The 19,216-nt window shown below is 53.2% G+C and overlaps 1 protein-coding gene across 1 annotated transcript in view; it reads left to right on the top strand.

Moving 5' to 3' along the window:
• SERPINE2 (serpin family E member 2) overlaps positions 1-14,249 on the top strand; it is a 58,125-nt gene extending 43,876 nt beyond the window's left edge. Inside the window, exons 5-9 of the mRNA XM_055345700.1 lie at positions 5,562-5,760; positions 7,799-7,899; positions 10,004-10,090; positions 12,394-12,477; positions 13,472-14,249. Coding sequence (XP_055201675.1) covers positions 5,562-5,760; positions 7,799-7,899; positions 10,004-10,090; positions 12,394-12,477; positions 13,472-13,509 — 509 coding nt within the window. The 3' untranslated portion in view covers positions 13,510-14,249. The remainder of the gene's footprint in view (positions 1-5,561; positions 5,761-7,798; positions 7,900-10,003; positions 10,091-12,393; positions 12,478-13,471) is intronic.
• Positions 14,250-19,216: the final 4,967 nt, after the last annotated feature.

Raw genomic sequence — 19,216 nt, 5'->3', positions numbered from 1 at the left:
TCCTATGAGACCTCACTGTTTGTTTTCACGGGAAAGGAACAGGTTTCCTTGACTACATGGCTCGTTCCTGGGGAGGGAGCTGCCTCCCTGGGTATCTCTCCATCAGGACCGCCCGTCCCCGCGTGTGCCTTACGGTCACGGCTGTGCCTTCTTGCTCAGGGACCTTGCTACAGGCGGCAGCAGGCTGGGTGTCCTCCCTGCACCCCATGGCATCTGCCCTCTGCTCCCAGCGCGAGCCCCCCGAGGCTGCATCGGGGCTCCCGTGGCCGTGGGGTGAGCTGGCAGGTGACCGGGATGCGGGGGGACCGGGTGTGGGACGCGACATCCGGGTCCCTGCAGGAAGGTGTCCGCTGGCTGGGTCAGCAGGTGCGCCACGAGCGCTCGCTGTCGGCTCCCAGCCCGCGTCAGGTGACGTCTGTTGCCCAGGGTGCTGCAGTCTGTCCTCAGGGGCCTCTGCTCTCCCGCTCTGGAAGCACGCCCGTCGTGACACTCCTTTTCCGTGAGCCGCTCGGTGTCCCGCGTCTTCCTGCGGCCCGACTGGCCTGCCCTGAATTCAGCCCTCGGCCCTCCCCATCCCCGTGGGCCGCGGGGCTCCCCGCGCCGCTTCTGCAGCCCCTGTCCCCACGTCCTGGGCCTCACCACGTGCCCTGTCCCTGAGGAAACTCGGCTGCCATCCCACGTGTCGGCCCCCTGACCATCCCCCCAAGATGCCACCGAGATGTTGGAACAACAGTAGAAAGAGAGGGTGGAAGGCAGAACAAGGGGGGAACCCTTCCAACTGCCCATAAGGTAGAAGCGCTTGGAGGAAAGATGTTCTTCTAATTTAAAAAAAAAAAAAAAAGGCCCTTGAAATCTTTTTTTTTAAGTTTTATTTATTTATTCATGATAGACACACACACACACACAGAGAGAGAGAGAGAGAGAGAGAGAGAGAGAGGCAGAGACACAGGCAGAGGGAGAAGCAGGTTCCATGCAGGGAGCCCGACGCAGGACTCGATCCCGGGACTCCAGGATCGTGCCCTGGGCCAAAGGCAGGCGCCAAACCGCTGAGCCACCCAGGGATCCCCTCTTGAAATCTTTATATTATTTTTGTAAAGATTTATTTGAGAGAGAGCGAGAGAGCGTGAGCAAGAGCATGAGCAGGGAGTCAGGGGCAGAGGGAGAGGGAGAGGCCCAACGCAGGGCTCGATCCCAGGACCCCGGAATCCTGACCTGAGCCAAAGGCAGACGCTGAACCGACTGAGCCCCTCCAGGTGCCCCTGAAATCTTTTTTGCAGATGTATATCCCGTGCTCATTGCAAAATCTACAAATAAGCCATCATAACGAGGCAGAAAGTAAATGTCCTGTGCTCCCGTTTCCCGGGGTAAGAACCCTTACTTAGCAGCAGGTCTCTTCCCGGAGACCTGTCGTGTGGACATACAAAATACGGCTCTGGGGCCTTTGTGCACACGCAGGGTCACACTGTGACCACCCTTCCTTAACCCGCTTTGTGCATTAGACAGCGCGTCGTGGAAAACTTCCTGTCGATTCCCATGGATTTACTTGATCCCTTCATCTCTGTAATATTCCATGGTCCAAATGTAGTCAAGTCTCCTGTGGATATTGTCATATTATTATGTAATATATGTAATCATATATAATAAAATATATAATATAAATATAAAATATAAATAATAAATGAAACAAAAATATATAAGAACATATATAATATGCTATTATTAATATTATTACATATTTTTTAAGATTTTTATTTATTTATTTATGAGAGACAGAGAGAGAGAGAGAGGCAGAGGGAGAAGCAGGCTCCATGCAGGGAGCCTGACGGACTCGATCCCGGGTCTCCAGGATCATGCCCTGGGCCGAAGGTGGCGCTAAGCCGCTGAGCCACCCAGGCGTCCCAATATTATTATATTATTATACGTATCATTACCTTTCTCATGTCGTGAGCACTTCGTGTATGTAAATCTTTAGAAACTGAGTCAGAATTTATAAAGGTACCTCCCTTGGATAGGAGTGGCTGAGTCAAAAACCGTTACAATTTTTTTTTTATGTTTATGGTCATGAATTCAGACATTAAAGACTTTACTTTGAAAAAAGACCACAGAGAATCCCAAACATACATATGCGTGTGTGTGTACCTATGTAAATAGATACACGAATATCCTGCACTTTTCCGGCCTCCACTCCCCCGGGTGCTACTCCTGCCTCCCCACGTCACCTCCCTGCGTGGCTGTCCCTGAAGTCTTAGTTCTGCAGACGAAATGTATTCCCGTCCTCAGGCATCTGGTTCTCCCGCCACGTTCCGTTGTCCCCAGCGGCGGCCCCTCTGCTCGCCCAGCTGATTCCCCCCATCAGCTGTCCCTAAGCCCGCTGTGCCACAGCCGGAATGCGGACCCGTCACGACGCGGCGCAGTAGATCTGCTGCTTGTTTCCAGGCCTGCATTCCAGTTCCTTCCAAAGTACAGTTCCCCGAGAGCTCAGGAAACCCCTAGAGCTACGTGTAGTAGAGGGTAACTGGAGGGATCCTCACCTGTAGGGTTTTCCCGATATTCAACGTTTAAAATACTCTCTCCGTGCGCGAGGCCAAGAGGAGTCGTTAACATTCAGCGAGTCTCGCCACCTCCTCCCCCGCGGGACTTAGGAAGGATCCGAGTACCCTGGGGGCCTTCCAGAACACCGGGGCATCCCCCAAGTACCGCTTACAGCAGGTGCTAAATCTTCTCCATGTTTTTGACACTTGGTTCTTTGCGTGTTCTCATTAAAGTTTTGTTGATCCCCCTTCGTCTAAGAGGAAACCCTTTTCCTCCGCGTCCCCCTCTCTCGCGTGAGTGACCTGCTCCCTTCACATCTTTCTCTGCTCCAGCATCAATGAAGAGCCCTCGGGTGGCTTCCTAGGTGCTGACTCGTGGAGAGCCTGGCGGGACGTGGTGAGGGAAAGGCAGGCTCCCTGCCCCGACCCAAGGCTCCGAGTCCCCCTGCCCGGCTTGAGCCCTTCCGCCCGGGAGCCGGGCCCGTTGCAGCAGGCGTGCTTCCTCTCGCTGGACTGAGGCTGCGTCTCACCTGCCCGAGCCCCGAGCTGAGTGACCGAGCGCCCCAGGAGACAAGTATCTTACGAAGCTCCTTCCATCCGTAGAGGGACGTTCTTCCTATGTTCAAGCCCCTGTGCTGAGCACTGTGCTGCACGTACGGTCCCCTTGAATTTCCAGGGCAGCCCTCTAGGCCACGCACGGCTGGCCCATCTTGCAGATAAAGGAAACCAAGCCTTGGAGTCGAGCAACTTGCCCAGTACCTGGAACCGGTGGGTCAGAAGAGGCGGGATTTGAACCCAGGTCCTAGAACTCCAGATCCCATGTGTTTACCCTCGGCCCTGGTCCTCTGTGAGATGGTGCTGAGACATCTCGCCCTTTAGTGATCAGGTCCGGAGAGGAGGGCGGTTGTTTGGTCCCTCGCTCCCAGGCAGCCAGCACAGATAAGCACGGACAGAGTGTGCACACAGGTGTCCCGGCCCACGTTTGCCATCAGAAGTGGGAGCAGCAGGGCGCGTGGGTAGCTCAGTCGGGTCAGCGTCTGGCTCTTGGTTTTGGCTCAGGTCATGGTCTCGCGGTTGTGGGATCGAGCCCCACGTTGGGCTCTGGGCTTGGCGCAGAGTCTCCGTGAGATTTTCTCTCCTCTCTCTCTCTCTCTCTCTTAAGTAAATAAAATCTTTAAAAAAGGAAAAAGCACAAATGGGGCCACGGAAAAACGCATCATTGAGTGAATGTGAGTGACTGGGTGCAAAATAGTGGTTATTCATGTTACTGGTCAGCTAATGGTTCACCAGTGGAGGCCAGACTCTCCGCTGGAGCCAGATGCTGTCCCCGCCCCCCCCCCCCCCCCCGTGGAAGACACACCCGTTCTCATTATCCACGACCCCAGTTCTTCCAGAAGTGGCCAACGGCTGCCGCCAGGTCCTTATTCCACAGCCTGGAGCAGTCCGTAAGCCACCGCTTCCCAAACCGCGCTGCCCGAGTGGGGGCCCCCGGGAGACAGAAGGGCTCAGCCGCAAGGGGTCTTTCTCTGACTCCCCACTGATTTCCCAGGTTCTGCCGACACCGTCGTGTCCCACAAAGTAGACGGAAGCTTCCCGGGTCCCGTCCTTGCTTCTTAGGCAGCCCCCAGCCAGAACCGGCCTTGAGTGGTGGGGCCGCGCCGTGTGCGGTGGCCGCGTGGGGTGGCCGCGGGTAGTCGCAGCCCACGGCCTTCCCGAAGGACGGTCTCCCACGTCAGCCGCGGCTCACAGGCCCGAGCGGCCTGGCTACTCTGTATCATATTTGCTCGCTGCTGACAAAGGCGGGAGCTCGGGGGAGCCTCGGGGTCCCCCCCCCCAGAGCCGGCTCACTGAAGTGCCCGGGTCACCATGGTGACTGGCCGGCGCCTTCCCCCAAGAAGACACGGGAACCGTGAGAGAAGCTCGCCCTTTCCTCTTGAGCGCGATCCCCCAGGTCTGGGGCTGAGCGGCCGAGGGGGGCCCTGCAGGCGCCTGCCCTGCCTCTGCCCCGATGCCCCCGATGCCCCCGGGGCCGCCGCCCAGGGCCCGTGCCTCCACCCGCGCCTCCATCCTCCAGCGGGCAGGAGGTCAAGCGCGGGTCGCTGGCTGCGGCGTCCAGCAGCATCCCCGGATGGCACTCCGCTCCGCACTGATGGCCGGGTGGTGTCGGGCCTGCCGTGAGGGTCGCGGGCCAACTCCCCGGGTGCCCCCCCTGCACCAGGGCACGCACCCCAGCTCCCCCCGGCCCGGCCTGTGTGGCGTGGGGCTGCGGATACCGGGCGGGGTAGGACGGTCCCGTCCAGTCACCAGGAAGGGGGACAGCAGGCGCTCAGCCTTGGCGCTGGTGCGGGTTAGGGACTTGCAGGGAGCCTGCCTCCACGCGTCACGCCGCCCTGTCTTCTCTGGATGACCCACGTTCTGAGAAGTGCTGGGTCTAAATTGTCCCCAGGTTGCTATTAGCAAGTGCCAATAGCAGGAGGTCTCCAGAAGCCACGGGGACAGTCACCAGATTGGGCGAGGAGAGTGGGACTGGGCCGGTGAGGGCGGAGTGGGCCCAGAGCCTCCTGGCTCAGCCCCCGCGCCCTTGGCAAGTCGACGTCTCTAACTGGGGCCTCCCGGCCCGGATCCGGGACGGAGACGGGACAGCTTGTGCCCCCTAATGGGGCCCGGCTGCTCGGCGGGGCCCTAAACCCCATGGCTGCCCGCCTCCCTGCGCTGGCTGAGCGCACCCCGGCGGGGGCAGCGGCGCCCCTTCCTGGGCCCCCGGGGTCAGGCTCAGCGTCTGCGGGATCCTGCTCCACCGAGGTCAGGTTATTTTAGTGGCGCCCGAGGGCGTTTTGCGAAGGTGGGTCTCAGTGGAAGGGAGAGGACGCTTGCCCAGGGAGGGACGTCGTCTTTATCTCTGTCCTACTAAGGAAACTATTCGGAAAAGAGAGTCGCCCTCTGCCCCTGAAGCTGCCCCCGTGCCCAGAGACACTCGGGCCACTTCCAGAATCGTCAGGGACACCCTGAACCTGCCTCTGATCTCCCTAGGGTCCACAAGCACCCCCAATGATCTCTGGTACAACTTCATCGAGCTCCCCTACCACGGCGAGAGCATCAGCATGCTGATCGCGCTGCCCACCGAGAGCTCCACCCCGCTGTCGGCCATCATCCCGCACATCAGCACCAAGACCATAGACAGCTGGATGAGCGCCATGGTGCCCAAGAGGGTGCAGGTCATCTTGCCCAAGTAAGTGCTCCCCGCCCCTGACGAGAAGACCACGGGAGTGCTCAGCCCCCGGTAGCGGACAACGTGAGGCTAAGGAATGGCACATCCTAGCTCCCAAAGCCTGATTGACTTTGCAGAAATTGTGCAGTGGGAATACAAGGCTCTGCTTTTGTAGAAGCTTCCTCCCCGCCCCCCATGCATCTCATGTGCAGCGTTAAGGATAATGGGAGAGGAGGGACGTAGGCAGCCTGACCTCTGAGTCTCCAAGACCTCAAGGTCCTTGTACCATTTTGAGGGATTTTCACATATCTGATTTTGTTCAAAAGACTGAAAAACACACATATAACGACACAGTACAGGTTAGGAGTGTTTCCAGTGGTTTGATAAGGAGATTCATGTCCGTCTTCTTAAGTTTTAGCTGAAAGTTCCTGAAGACCAAGGTCCAAAATCTCCATGGTAAGGAAATACTTGAAACCATCTAGGCAGAGTTCTTACACTAGCATCATACTATGGCAGTTCTTTATTACACCCTAAACGTGCAATATTGGTGGAATTTGAACTGTTATGACTCAAAACCAAGGGGCAGGGACACCTGGGTGGCTCAGTGGCTGAGCGTGTGCCTTCAGCCCAGGGCGTGACCCCGGGGTCCTGGGATCGAGTCCCATATCCGGCTCCCTGCATGGAGCCTGCTTCTCCCTCTGCCTGTGTCTCTGCCTCTCTGTCTCTGTGTTTCTTGTGAATAAATAAATAAGATCTTAAAAAAAAAAAAAGGACAAGCAATCCCAGATTCTGCTTGAATTCCTAAATTTCTGAATACTTTACCCAGATCTGTGAAATGAGCAGTGAACATCCCCTGTCTGTGATCATGCTACCCAATGCCCAGAGCTTTCAACCAGCCACATCTCGGGGGGGGGGGGGGGGGGGAGATACCTTCCAGTTCTAATAGCTTTCAATTCTCTAGTCGCTGAGTATAATCAGAGGAGTGCACACATAACAAGGATTAGTAATCCTCCCAAGATTTTCTTTCATTGTGGAAATGAGCCTTCCTGTAGGCAGCACATGATATAAATGAGTAAGGTGGTAGGCGTGCAGATAGGAGGACATGACAGGTAAAGCACAATTATAATGGTGAATGATCATTAGAACCCATCTGCGATGAAAATCTGCTCACCTACCCTTAATGCTCTTCCGCAAAATGGGAGAAAACCTGGTGAAACATCCTCTGACGATAAGTTCAACGGCTGGTATTTATGTCAGTACGGCCGTCAGGCCAGATCACAGGAATCCAAGAAACTCTCGTGACCCCCCAAATAGAATGCATTGTCACCGATGCCTGATGGTTTGTTCCTTGATAGTAAAATGCTTTAAAATCTTGATAGTAAAATGCTTTAAAAATCCCAACGAGAATGAGCAGGAATGTGTCTCCTCTCTTGACCATCCCTGATACCAACAAGGATCATTTTTACGGCAGCCACGATGACAGCCATTTGGTTGGGAATGGGGGAAATCTGTAGACATCCCACTCAGTATTCCAGGTATTGCCCCCTCAGCATAAAGGAAAGTGCTCCTGCAGATCTCCCTGAGAACTGGAACGGGGGGAGGGAGGGTGGTTGCACCTGAGGGTCAGGCTACCCTTGTTCAGGATTGCTGGGTTCCTGCTCATTTTGCCAGCTAAGTGTCTGAGAGACGTGTTGCTCTCTACTTAAATCTTGGAACTACAGCTTAAGATGCCATTTAGATTGGTATTCAGAGCACACTTAAAAAAGAAATCGGTTTGGGATCCCTGGGTGGCGCAGCGGTTTGGCGCCTGCCTTTGGCCCAGGGCGCGATCCTGGAGGCCCGGGATCGAATCCCACGTCGGGCTCCCGGTGCATGGAGCCTGCTTCTCTCTCTGCCTGGGTCTCTGCCTCTCTCTCTCTCTCTGTGTGTGACTATCATAAATAAATAAAAAATTAAAAAAAAATTGGTTTATCAACATTCCCCCACCCGCGCTGATTATATCATTTTACATCTTTTATGGTATAATGATTTCCCCCCTTATTTTCTCCTTTCCTGCCAGGTTCACAGCCGTAGCACAAACAGACCTGAAGGAGCCACTGAAAGCTCTCGGCATCACAGAGATGTTTGATCCGTCAAAAGCAAATTTTGCAAAAATAACAAGTAGGTTCAATTTAAAGCTCATTCTTTAACTTGAGGACTGTGTTACAAGCTGGGTCTCTGATTTTTTTCAGAAAGCAAAGGTCAGGGGCGCCTGGGTGGCTCAGTCCATTAAGCATCCAACTCTTGATTTTTGGCTCAGGTCATGAACTCAGGGTTGTGAGATCAAGCCCCGTGTTGGGCTCCAGGCCGGTGCAGAGTCTCAGGATTCTCTCTCCCTTTCCTCCTCCCCCTGCGCAAATTCTCTTTCTCTCTCTCTTTCTAAAATAAATAAATCAAAATAAATAAATGCATGAATAAATAAATAAATAAATAAATCTTTAAAATTTAATAAAAAGAAAGAAAAGATCCAAATTAGGAGTATGTTGCCCTAAAACTCTCCCAAGATTTAATCTGATTTATCACCAAATGATGCTGTTCATCGTCAGTCCTTTAAATCAGCAGAAATCATTCATCCCTACGTTTTACACACACATTTCCCATGAGGCCCAAGTGACTCTACAGACAGAGAAGACATTCGTGTATCGTCTTTATTACATAAAAATTTAGCTCTTACTTAAATGTCAGTCTTTCCAAATTTTTAAACTCTCGGATACTTGCTTCCATCAAACCGTAACAGGCAAGCAGTATGTCCGGATATGTGTTTCGGCGTTTAATGCCCATTATCCCAAAATAATATAAATTCATAGGGGTCTGATTGGAACCGTTCTTTGCCAAAGCATCTAAGACGAAGCTAGCATCGTATCGCTTCGTTTGCCAACATATGTACCTTTCCCTGGAGTGATGTTCAATCGTCAGTCCTTGGTCCTTCTCGGTTGGAGCACAGCAGCCTCCTTCCAGAGAAAAGTTATGGCTTAGACGTTATTTGTGTTCCTCCCCTCGAGAAGTTCATCACTAACCTGGGAGGCCTGCAGGTGAGCACTTGTGCACCCATCCCAGGGCCACACCTGACCTCCCTGGCGGACGTGCAGCTGAAGGGATATTCTGACGCTCTTTGGTCCTTGGATGACCAAACTCATCCCTATGCCAGCAGCGTGAGCATCCCCTGGGGGCTTGTTTGAAGGGGACAGTCTTGAGTGTCACCCAGACAGACCAAATCGGAATCACGTTAGCAGGACTCCTCAGCTCAGGGAAGTTGAAGAGCATCGTTTCAACCTGCGCTTTCCCCTCCTGGGTTCTCTTCTGTGGCCCGTGTTTCGCACAGTGGCTCTGGGGAGTTTGCAGGTGCTTGGGCGGCCGACCAGGTGCCTGAGATTCTCCTGGGGTCTGATGTTTAACCTGCCGGTGACCTACGCCCTGCAGACATCCCCCTCGTTCCCCATCGTCCGAGCTGGAGCCCCGCGCCGGTGCAGACAGTTGAAAACCAAGTGACAAGGAAGGCGCTTTTTCCCTCTCTCTCCAGATCTTCGTCCCATCAAGGCCAGCATTAACTTCCGTTTGCATTTTCCTCTAATGCTATAGCCAGTGAGAATTGCTGGGGTGAGAAGGCTGTGCTGAGGAGGAAAGGGAATTCACTAGAAGGTTTCTGAGGCACAATTGCCGTTCTGAGTCTGGTTCTGAACCTTCCTTACACTCCTCTCACTAATACGGCCACGTGCCGAGTAGCTTTTGTTGTGAGAAGCCAGCACTTCCTCTCCCACTAACCAACCACATGATCTGAGGGCAGATTTCTTAACACTCGGGCCCTCAGTTTACCCGTCCACACGTGCCATCTGAAATCCTCTCCGGACGTGACGTTCTGTGAGTGACAAATAATATTATTGTCTCTTGCTGCTTCTTGGGAAACAGGCTTCCCTTTTAAAGCTCTGCTCTTTTTATTTCTCTATGCAATTCTCAGGGGTCAGAGTTGAATTGCTAGAGGCCCAAACGCATTCAGGGCGGGTGTTGCCCTCCTCAGAAGTGGTATCACAGTTCGCTTAGCAGAGACTGAAATTCACGGCAGGTGACAGTCACCCTCCAGCCTTCAATCACCAGACTGAAGGAGGTCGCTTCTCCTGACACCTTTCAAGAACCGGAAATTGCCATGGATTGGAAGTTACCTTCCCCAGCCCAACAGATGGCCTGCCTATCACATAAATGCTGTGTCTGGTTTCTTTTCTGGAAACAGGGTCAGAAAACCTGCACGTGTCTCACATCTTGCAGAAAGCAAAAATCGAAGTCAGCGAAGACGGAACCAAAGCTTCAGCAGCAACAAGTAAGATCGGACTTGGGAGTCAGGGGCAGGGGCCAGGGGCTGGGGCAGGGGCCAGGGGGCTGGGGCAGGGGCCAGGGGCTGGGCCAGAGGCCAGGGGGCTGGGGCAGGGGCCAGGGGGCAGGGACAGGGGCTGGGGCAGGGGCCAGGAGACTGGGGCAGGGGCCAGGGGCTGGGGCAGGGGCCAGGGGGCTGGGGCAGGGGCCAGGGGTGGGGCTCTCCCATCCCTCAGTAAATGTAATGAACCACCCCACCCCCCACCCTGGGCATGTGGGCTCCCACCCAGGTGATGGTGGAGGTGAATGTAGACACATTCACATTCACATTCACATTCACCTCCTCCTGGAGGCTCTGACTGTTTCATTCAGTAGAGCCCTCAGTGCGTGCCTTTCCCTAGGACGTTCCCCCAGGACAAGAGTGGACACTGTTTTCCTATAAAGCACTAAGCCCATGGGCATGGCTGGGTCCCAGGAAAGCTTTATTTCTTTCTTGTTTTTTTAAAAAAGATGTTATTTATTTATTCATGAGAGACACAGAGAGAGAGGCAGAGACACAGGCAGAGGGAGAAGCAGGCTCCCTGCAGGGAGCCCAATGGGGGACTCAATCCCCAGACCCCAGGGTCAGGCCCTGGGCAGAAGGCAGATGCTCAACCCCTGAGCCCCCAGGGCCCCGAGAAGCTTTATTTCTAAAAGTGGGATCTGACCGTCAGACCAGCCCCGGGGACACTGGTGGCTGAGCCCTACTCTGGAAGCTTCGAGCCGGCTCTAGAGTCGAAGCGGGCAGCGGGTGTAGCCGCCAGGGGTGGACAGCACGGGCCCTGCAGCTCCCTGGGTGAGCAGAACACCCCGTCTGCTCTCTCCTCGGCTTTACATAAGGGAGGAGAAAACAGACCGGTGTAGGCTGCCACCCGCGCCCCTAATTGCCCACCTGAGGTCGGGGGAGGAGGTCCGGCGGCCCAGCCGGGGTTGTAAGCGGGTCACATATTTCTGGTCATTAAGGGGCACCGCTTCTGCTCCAAATAGACACTTTATTGCCTTTCTAGAATAAACATTTAATTTGTAACGCTTTAAAATAGCACTACACACAAAGACCTCCACTAAGAGTCCTTAGGATTTTTAAGACGCCTTTCGTCTTCTTTCTGGGTAATTCTAAGTCAGAGCGGAATTTCCAGTTACTGACCGATTTTGCCCATCGGGGTAACTACGGGGCCTGGAGCAGCTGGCGGGGCGCTCGGGGGACACTTAGCGAGAACGTGAAGACAGTGGCCCCGAGCCCCGTGGGCTTCTCCCGAGCATGACCACTGGGTCACTGGCAGGACTCTGCGGGGGGCGGGCGGGCCTGAGCCGCGGGAGTCCCCTCTGGGATGGAGGGCAGCCCCCACCCCGAGCCCCCCCCCCGCGGCCCCCGAGGTCGCCCTGCCCATGTGCTTGCCGCCGTGCGCCCGGCTGCCCCGTCTTGGGGACCCTCGGGCCTTCGAGCAGACTTAAGTACCTTGGGGCTTGGGGCGTCAGCGCAGGGCCCTCGGGGCGCAGTCCCGCCGAGGCCCACCGACCTGATGGGGTTTCAGCTCGGCCAGGGGAGCGTCCACCGCAGCACAGGTGCGGTGCTTGTCTGGCGTCGCACCCCCGCCCCGCAGGGCCCTGTCCCAGGCTCGGGAAGGGGGACCGCCTGGCCGAGCGGAGGAAGCGTGTTGGGCCCCGGGGCCCACGGGACTCTGCGTGGGGCCGTCTGCACACAGGCTGGAACAGCGGCCCGGGGCCCGAGACCCGGGAGAAGAGGCCTCCGGGCACAGAGGCACAGGGGAAGTGGTTGACAGGCGGGGCGCAGGACGGATGTGGTGAGGCCCGGGGGACCGGGGCCCCAGCACGGTGGGTGGTGTGTGTGCAGCACAGCTTCAGGGGCGCCCTGGGGCTTAGCAGCTGAGCAGGGCCCTCGGCCCAGGGCGTGACCCAGGGTCCGGATCGAGTCCCGCGTGGGGTCCTGCAGGGAGCCTGCCTCTACCTCGGCCTGTGTCTCCGCCTCTCCCTGGGTCTCTCATGGATAAATACATGAAATCTTAAAAAAAAAAAAAAAAAAAAAAAAAAGAACAGCAAATAATAACAGTGAGCGTGCAGCAAGTGTTCCAGTGACAAGCACTGTTCCAGGAGCATGTAATAGGCTTCCTGTCCTTTAACGGCCATAAAAACCCCCCGAGCAAGGACACTCATTAGAGAAGTCGGTAGCCGCGGGGACCGGGCCGGAGCAGCCCCACGCCGGCCAGCCACGGCCTCCACCAGGTGTACAACACGTTTTCTTTTTCCCCGTAGCCGCGATTCTCATCGCAAGGTCGTCACCTCCCTGGTTCATAGTGGACCGGCCTTTCCTGTTTTTCATCCGACACAATCCCACAGGTAAGGGTCCCTCCCTCCCGGTGTTCGCAGGCCCAGGCCGTGGAGCCCAGGCTGTGGACCCAAGCCAGCCCCAGCCCCGCTTCTCTTCCCTCAACTGTCGCCAACACTGAGGAATAGAAGCCCCGGCCGCCCCCCCCCGCCCCCGGCCCCTTGAGGAGAGAAGAAGAAGCCCGCAGCTCTGTTTCTGGAGTGTAATGGAATCTTCTAAACACTGATTTTAGGTTTATGGGTCCTGTTGGGCTTTGGCGTAGATAGTGAGCGCCGCAGCCCTGGTGGGGATTTTTGACAGCTACTGATTTTTTGTCCCCATTTTTGTAAATGCAGCAGTTAAATTTTATAAGAAGCTACATGTCCTCAACCTCCGTAAGCCCCACTATTGTCACGGCCCGAGGACTGTTAATGCGATGGGTCTTGGCTCTGTAAGTCATGGGTTTGAGGTTGGCTCTGCCCTTTTAGCTTCATCTCTAAAACACAAATAACAGTAGTTTCTACCTCGTGGCCCAATCCTGAGGAGTAAGGAAGGTTGTCCTTGTGGACGGAGGTTGGCTTCACGTTGGTCCAGAGTAGAAACTCACACATGTCAGCATCTACTCTTTTTTTAATCAGTAGCTCAACCTGGTTCGTCATCCTTTTGTCCTGTTGCATCTGTAACGTCACAGTTCGCAGGCCTCCTTCACGGCGGTGCAGTTCGGGAGCCTCAGGCCACATGTGGCTATTTGACTGTAACTCTTAATTAATGAAAAATGAAATATAGTTTGAAATTCAGTTTCTTAGACCATGTTTTTGGGGCTCAAGGGCCATGTGGGGCCAGTGGCTACTGTGTCAGACAATGGGAATACGGACCATTTCCATCACTGCAGAAGGCTGTCTTGGACCGCGGTGCTTGAGAACAGTAGGTTGGTTAATCGCAGCCTAGGGACTGTCCCTGAAACACGCCTTCTAGCTTATTCTAGGAATGTTTTTCATAGAGTTATGCCTTGCTTTAATCCTGCAGGTGCCGTCTTGTTCATGGGGCAGATCTACAAACCCTGAAGAGTGTGAGAGAGAAACCAGGCAGAGCAAAGGCTCCTTTGGGGCGAAAACAAGACTCTTTTCCTGCATCTTTCACAGTTCAGTTAAATATTTTTGTACATTACTTTCTTTTTTTCAGAACTAGTTCTTAGGAACAGAGACTGAGTGACGCAGGCATTTCGGTTCTGGGAGATTTATCAAAGGGAAAAAGGGGCGGACGGCTGGAGCACTGTACTGACAAATGAAAAGAAAGGCTTCAAAAAGTTCTAAAAAAAAAATCCTTTAAACTACTGAGCTAACCCTCTTGAGTATTTACTGTCCAGTTCAGGAATTTTGTTTTGTTTTGTTTACATGTGTGGCATTTCAGAAGAGATTTAATCAGTGTGATAGGAGGGGGGAAAATGAAAAAAAAAAAAACCACCTGCAGCAACACATTTTATGGTAGCTTTTACTTTTTTATGAAAAGAATATTATTGGCCGTTTTAATTCTTTCGTTTTGGTCCCATCCAAAGTCTTGATAGTAAGCATTATTTTGGGGGTAGAAATAGTGAAATCTCTAGCCTCTTTGTGTGTTTTTGTTGTTGTTGTTTTATATAATGCATGTATTCACTAAAATAAAGTTTAAAAACTAATGTCTTGCTAGACAAGGTTTGCTGTTGTGCAGTGTGCCTGTCACTACTGGTCTGTACTCTTTGGATTTGCATTTTTGTATTTTGTACAAAGTAAAAATAAAGTGTTATGAGTAGTAAAAAAAAAAATCCTTTCCCTGTGATTGAAAATACGACGGAAGAAACGAAGCCCTTTAGAAATTTAGAAATACTGAAACTTCGGGATGCCTGGGAGGCTCAGTGGTTGAGCATCTGCCTTTGGCCCAGGTCATGATCCGGGGTCCCGGGATCGAGTCCCACGTTGGGATCTCTGCATGGAGCCTGCTTCTCCCTCTGCCTGCGTCTCCGCCTCTCTCTCTCTCTCTCTCTCTCTCTCTCTGTCTCTCATGGATAAATAAAATCTTTTAAAAATAAATAAAGTATCAGAATTTAAAAACTTTTTTTAAAGACCTATGCGCGGGATCCCTGGGTGGCACAGCAGTTTAGTGCCTGTCTTTGGCCCAGGGCGTGATACTGGAGACCCGGGATCGAATCCCACGTCCGGCTGCTGGTGCATGGAGCCTGCTTCTCCCTCTGCCTATGTCTCTGCCTCTCTCTCTCTCATTCTGTGTGACTATCATAAATAAATAAAAAAATTAAAAAAAAACCTATTAGTCACATTTTTAAAAAAGAAAAAAAAAATAAAGACCTATGCGCTCTACTTATTCATTCATCACTCTTTATACATTAACATTAAAACTTTACACTCAGCACTCCAACAATTTGTCATTTGTGATTCTTATTTGTCAAGCGGGCTGTGCTTTGTTGTTTCCAACTATTCAAGGATGGGTACTTTGGTTAGCCAGGAGAGAAGGGAAAATGGTGTGAGGGGGCTGGGGGCGGTAATCGCTTTTCTTAATTAAGAGTAAGTGCCAAAAGTGTATTTTGAAGGGTTGACACAGACTACTTGTGCTCTAGCAAACATGCTGGTGTAGTCATTAAGGCCTTCTACAGCCAGCGTCGCTCATTTTCTGGTTTTCTGGTCCCATTCTATTTGGTCATTCTGAACAGTCTTAGAAATAGCGTTAGCAGTGATCCAAGAATTATACACTCTGTTTCTTCATCTGGGTACCTCCTGGGTACTGAGCACTAGGGGGTATGGAGATAAATGTGTCCTTTCCCCCAAATAAGGTAATCATGGAAGGGAAACAGTGAATCCCAGTTTGGCCAAATACCTACCTGGTTATAAGTGTACCTCTGAGGTGGGCGAGCAGGACCAAGAGGGAAGCCTAGAGTGGCTACAGCCCTGAGACTAGACCCCTGAGCTCTTGGCTCCAGCAGTTCTCATTCCAGAAAGGACCAGGACAGTTTGCTTTGCTTTCTTTTTTTTTTTTTCCAAGTAGGTTCCATGCCCAACATGGAGCCCAGTGCAGCGCTCCTCCCTCTGCTTTCACTTGATCTTCCCAGCTCATCTTTAGCCCAGAAGGGGTAAGGAGTAAGGGTAAGAAATACCGGTCAGCACCCAGATTCTGACCCGACCCTGTTGGCCTCCAGAACTTGTTTATAATCTCTGGACCAGGGGGAAGTTCTTTCCAAAGTATTGCCTTTATATAATTCAACTTTTATTTTTTGATACACTTCAGTCGATGAGTCTATAGACCTTGTCCTCCAAAAGATGAAATTTAGAAAAACTCCTTTACTTGAGGGAAACAAATTTAAGATATGGAGACCCCCACAAAAAAATTGCAGACCTGTCATAAAAGATCACATTTGCTGTGGTATTGTGATTTTTTTTTTAAGATTTTATTTGAGAAAGACAGAGAGAGCATGGGGGTGGGAGGACGCAGAGGGAAAGGGACAAGCAGACTCTCCACACGGGCTGGGGGGCTCCATCCCAAGACCTTGAGACTATGACCTGAGCTGAAGTCAGACGCTCAAATGACTGAGCTACCCAGGCACCCGGAAGTTGTGATTTATAATAAGAGATACGTATTTGGTTTTCCTCCCCATCTCTGGCACAGAGCTCCCCAAACCCTAGAGATCTAGGAAGGAGTGGACAGCTCTAGAGGTCTCTTCTGCTATGTTAATGATGAGACTTTTGGCCAAACTAGGCAGGCCTCGGAGGCTGGGGGAGACGGGGTGAGGCTGGGTTGAGGCTGGGTCGGGAGGAGCTCTTGAAGTTAGGAGGCATCTACCCAATTCCAAGCCCTACACAAACGTGCCTATTTCCCCAGAAGGCCGGCCTGCAGGATCTGGACCGCCAACCAGGGCTGGATCTGGGGGCTGCCGCCCGCATCTTCCAGTGAGAGACACCTGGGGCTCCTGATTGCTACGGAAGGGAGGCTGGTTGCTAGGAGACCCCAGTGTGTGATTTGGAAGCTGGAACTTTCAGGTCCACCCCGCTGACCTCTGGGCAGGGGAGAAGGCGGAGGTTAAATCAAGGCGGCCTGTGGCCAAATGATTTAATCAACTGCATCGTCGTTGTAATGACGCCTCCATAGGAACCCGAAGGACAGGTTCCGAGAGCTTCTGGGCGAGCGAGCACCCGGGGTGGGTGTGAGTGCTGCAGGAGGGGGGGCATGGAGCTCCTCGGCCTCTCCGGGACCTTGCCCTACGCCTCTCCTACACCTGGCTGGTCCCCGACTTACATGCTCTTATAAACCAGCCACGTAGCGGATAAGATGTTCCTCCGAGTTCTGTGAGTCCCTCTAGCAAGTTGATAGAACCCAAGGGCGGGTCGTGGGAACCTCTGGTTTACAGCCGGAGGATCAGAAGCACAGGTGACACCCCGGGTGCCCAGTGGCATGTGAAGTGGCAGAGGAGGAGCCTGTGGGCCTGAGCACTGACCCCACGAGAGGTGATCCCCCTCTTAGTAGATGGTGTTGGCGTCGACTGTAGGGTGTCCAGCTGGTGTCCAGCTGGTGTCCGAGTATTGGTGAGGGGGGCGGTGGCTCCACACACCGAAATTGGGTGTCAGAGTGTGTATGTGTGGTGTGCGTGGACATTCGAGCAATTTATCATATAGATCAGATGTCACATTGAGTTTGGGTGGGAAACAGGCTGCAATTTTCCTAAAGTGACAAAATGGTGGACCTATGGAACTGAGGCCAACGAGCAGCCAAGTCACTCCCCTGACACTTAATGAGGACTTTCCATTCTGCCTGAGACTCGATGGGAAAAAAGAGGAGGCACTGACCCAGATAACTCGAAAGCTCTATGTCTTGTTGGTCTGTGAGGCTTTGTCATAAAAGGGAGATGACAAGTACCTGGGAAAAAATGCCAATCACAAGACACAGGGAGTGACTTTTGTACCAGGAACCGGTTTTCTCAAAGTGAGAGCCTGAAGGCGCCCCGAGCTCCAGCTCCGCGAAGAGGTCTAGAGACCGAGCGGCCGAGCAGGGAGGGCCGGCTCTGGGCCAGTGGGGAGCAGGCCCCCTCCTAGGGCTGGTCCCGGGCCCGGAGAGGCACGGCCGGACTTGCCCAAGTGGCGACGACGTCGTGTCCACGGCCTCTCCTGACCCGACAGACCCCGCGTCCTACCTACCGTCCTCAGGCCCCCGAGAGTGGGCAGCAGCGCTGCCTCTGAACGCCCACTTCTCCCGAGCCGCCTGCTCCCTCGCCTCTCCCAGACCTTGGGGAAGAAAGGATGCAGGTGCGAGTCCCGGGGAACCGCGCTGAGCCCCATCGTCGGGCTCGCACCTGAAGCCCCTGAATACGCGCACTCGGTGGAAGCCCATTTTCCAGTCTCTGCGAGCCGGGCCTCCCTCGCCACGGGGGGGGGGGGTGTCACAGAGCCGCTGGGGGCCGGGTAGCCCGTGGATGATGAGCTGATTTTATTTTCCCGTGTTTGTCTTATTAACCGGATTGCCTACCGATGAATACCTCTGGCCTGACTGACCCGGTGCCCTGCTGCGTAGACGCCGAGCGATGACTTACACAGAGAACGCGTCTGCAGAAAGCCCGGCCACCGCTCTGGTTAGAAATATTCTTCTCTAGCATTCAGTGACCTCGTTACCGTCTCTTCTGCAAAACCCATTTGAACAAACTCACTAGTTCATTTGATGATTTTAATACAGGATGGACAAATAATGGAGCTATTCCTCGTTTGAAGGGGGAACACGTTAATGTTTTTAATTTTCTTAATTGCTTTTCTCCCAGAAACTTTTCTGGGGACTGTTAGTCTTCTGTTGCGAGTGGGCACCAACAGGCAGCCAGACGCCTGACCGAGGACGAGTGTTAGTGGAAAGCAGCCACTACCAACGCCGAACCTGTGTCCTTTTTCAGGAGCATGTGTGCTTGGGGTTACGATTTTGGACTGTGTCAATTTTCTCCTGGGGGAAGAAAAACTTGTTAGTTTGCAAGATGAGATTTAATCTAATAGTCATTCCTGGTATTCTAGAGAAAACCATGGCTTCCAAGGGCCCTGACAGCCAGCCAAAGTTGAAAGCCTCAGCTCTGGGTCCTAGGGGACGATGGTGGAGGGGATTTACAAAATGAGGTTTCGAGAGATGACATGGGTCAACTGAAGAGAGGAGAACACCAAGTGGGCTTAGGGATGCAGATGTTACCTGCATGCTGCCAGCTGGGCCTCCTCTGTGGGCACCCCCCAGCTGTGAGCTCGTTCCCCCAAGTGGGAAAAATGTCCACATCTTATGAAGGGTCAAGATGCCTAGTAAGATTCCCTTGACTCTGCAGGGCATCTGTTCCCGTCACAGAAAAGGGGAAGAAAAGAGCAGCAAGAAGAGGCCAATTAGGGACACCCGGGTAGCTCAGCAGTTGAGCATCTGCCTCCGGCTCAGGGCGTGATCTCAGGGTCCTGAGATCGAGTCCTGCATTGGGCTCCTCACGCAAGAGCCTGCTTCTCCTCTGCCCGTGTCTCTGTGTCTCTCAGGAATCAATAAATACAATCCTCAAAAAGAAAAAAGAATGTGAAAAGTTAGATATCACTTTAAATCATCATCAGACCTTTAACCTTACAAAAACAAAACAAAATTGAGTTTCAAACGGATGGCATGGGGACACCTAGGAGGCTCAGTGGTTTAGTGCCTGTGTTGTGTTGTGACTCCGGGGTCCTGGGATCAAGTCCCCCATCGGGCTGCCTCTGCCTGTGTCTCTGCCTCTCTGGTTTCCCATGAATAAGT

This window comes from Nyctereutes procyonoides, unplaced genomic scaffold, assembly GCF_905146905.1.
Source record: "Nyctereutes procyonoides isolate TBG_1078 unplaced genomic scaffold, NYPRO_anot_genome, whole genome shotgun sequence".
Taxonomy (NCBI): domain Eukaryota; kingdom Metazoa; phylum Chordata; class Mammalia; order Carnivora; family Canidae; genus Nyctereutes; species Nyctereutes procyonoides.
This window is presented reverse-complemented; position numbering and strand designations above follow the sequence as displayed.